At 26.8% G+C, this 1,341-nt stretch overlaps 1 protein-coding gene across 1 annotated transcript; it reads right to left on the bottom strand.

Moving 5' to 3' along the window:
• Positions 1-14: 14 nt before the first annotated feature.
• On the bottom strand, positions 15-1,257 carry LOAG_15686 (hypothetical protein; the record flags this gene model as incomplete). Its single annotated transcript, XM_003151176.1, has 3 exons — positions 15-250; positions 644-770; positions 1,138-1,257. The coding sequence occupies 3 exons, from the start codon at positions 1,255-1,257 to the stop codon at positions 15-17; spliced, it is 483 nt and encodes a 160-aa protein (XP_003151224.1).
• Positions 1,258-1,341: the final 84 nt, after the last annotated feature.

The following is a 1,341-nucleotide window of genomic DNA, read 5'->3' on the forward strand; positions in this document are numbered from 1 at the left end:
CCAAATAAATGTTGTTATTCGTTTGAAAATTTAAATATTTCGAGAAATATTACCGCTTCCATAGTACTCATAACACTGAGCAGAAATTCATCATCTGCCGTTACAGTATGATATTCGTAAACCATTGGAATATAAAAAGGTGGTTGAGTACGTTGTAACATATAAGTACGACCACCATTTGGTATATATCCATATTTTTCAATTAAATATTTGAAATTTTGAAGTATATGTTTTACAGTATCATGCATACCTCAAAAAAGGAATGGATACTGTAATATAGAATACATACTGTAAAAAAGAGATGGATACTGTAATGCTATCATATTGCTATTGAATAATTATTTTTTTCTGATAATTCTAATTTATTGTAAAATGATTCAAAATATCTTGTAACAATAACCTTATGCATTATGCAAATATAACGAAGTATTATAGGGTGATAAAAGACTGAATCGTAATAAGTTTTTCAATTCCAATAGATAAATTAGTTTTAGTAATTAAAAAGAATTAATTTAAGAAAAAAAATGATGAAACTATGAAAAGAAGTAAGAAAAAAACTAGAAGGATAGTTGAGAAAGCGATTAAATTTCCCGAATATAATTCAATAAAACTCAATTGATCTTATCAAAATGATAAAACATACCTGAAGCAAGCAAACCCTTTATGATCCAGTATGTATCCCAGTAATGAAATTCACGATATCGACCACCTGCTATCATAAATTCATATGGTAAATATATTGCCGAATAACGCTTCGGATTACTCTTTACCTGAACTGATAGCTTATCTAATTGAATTTTTAGAATTGAATGAAAGTAGAAATAAACCAGGGAGCTAATGTAGAAATTAATTAATTAATTAATTAATTTAATCTGCATATATTTATTGATTTTCTCTATTTTCAAGCATTAAACCTATTCCATTGCTATATCCTGAAATATTTATCATAATTATATTGGGCTATAAAATAAACCTTATCAAAATCCTGAAAATTTTCTTATCAAATATTAACACTGTGGTCTTTAAAATGTAAAAAAAAAAAAAAATGTTATTTTATAATCATAAAGGTCAATTTTTTTAGCCTTAAATATAAAACTTAGTCCAGATTGCTATAGAATATTACTCATCGAAGATGACCTCAGGCTTAACAATATGACAGAGTTTTTTCCATAGCGCATTAATTTCCAAAGCAAATTGACGTAACTCGCGATCTTCAATTGCTATCAAATATTCCGGTTCATCACTCCAATCTTCCATCGTATCTTCCGGACATCTATAATTATTTTACACTAAAAAAAAAAAATACCGGTTCCTGAACTAAGAAATATTATGATTGAAAAA

Source organism: Loa loa (assembly GCF_000183805.2).
Source record: "Loa loa unplaced genomic scaffold supercont3.2442, whole genome shotgun sequence".
Lineage (NCBI taxonomy): Eukaryota > Metazoa > Nematoda > Chromadorea > Rhabditida > Onchocercidae > Loa > Loa loa.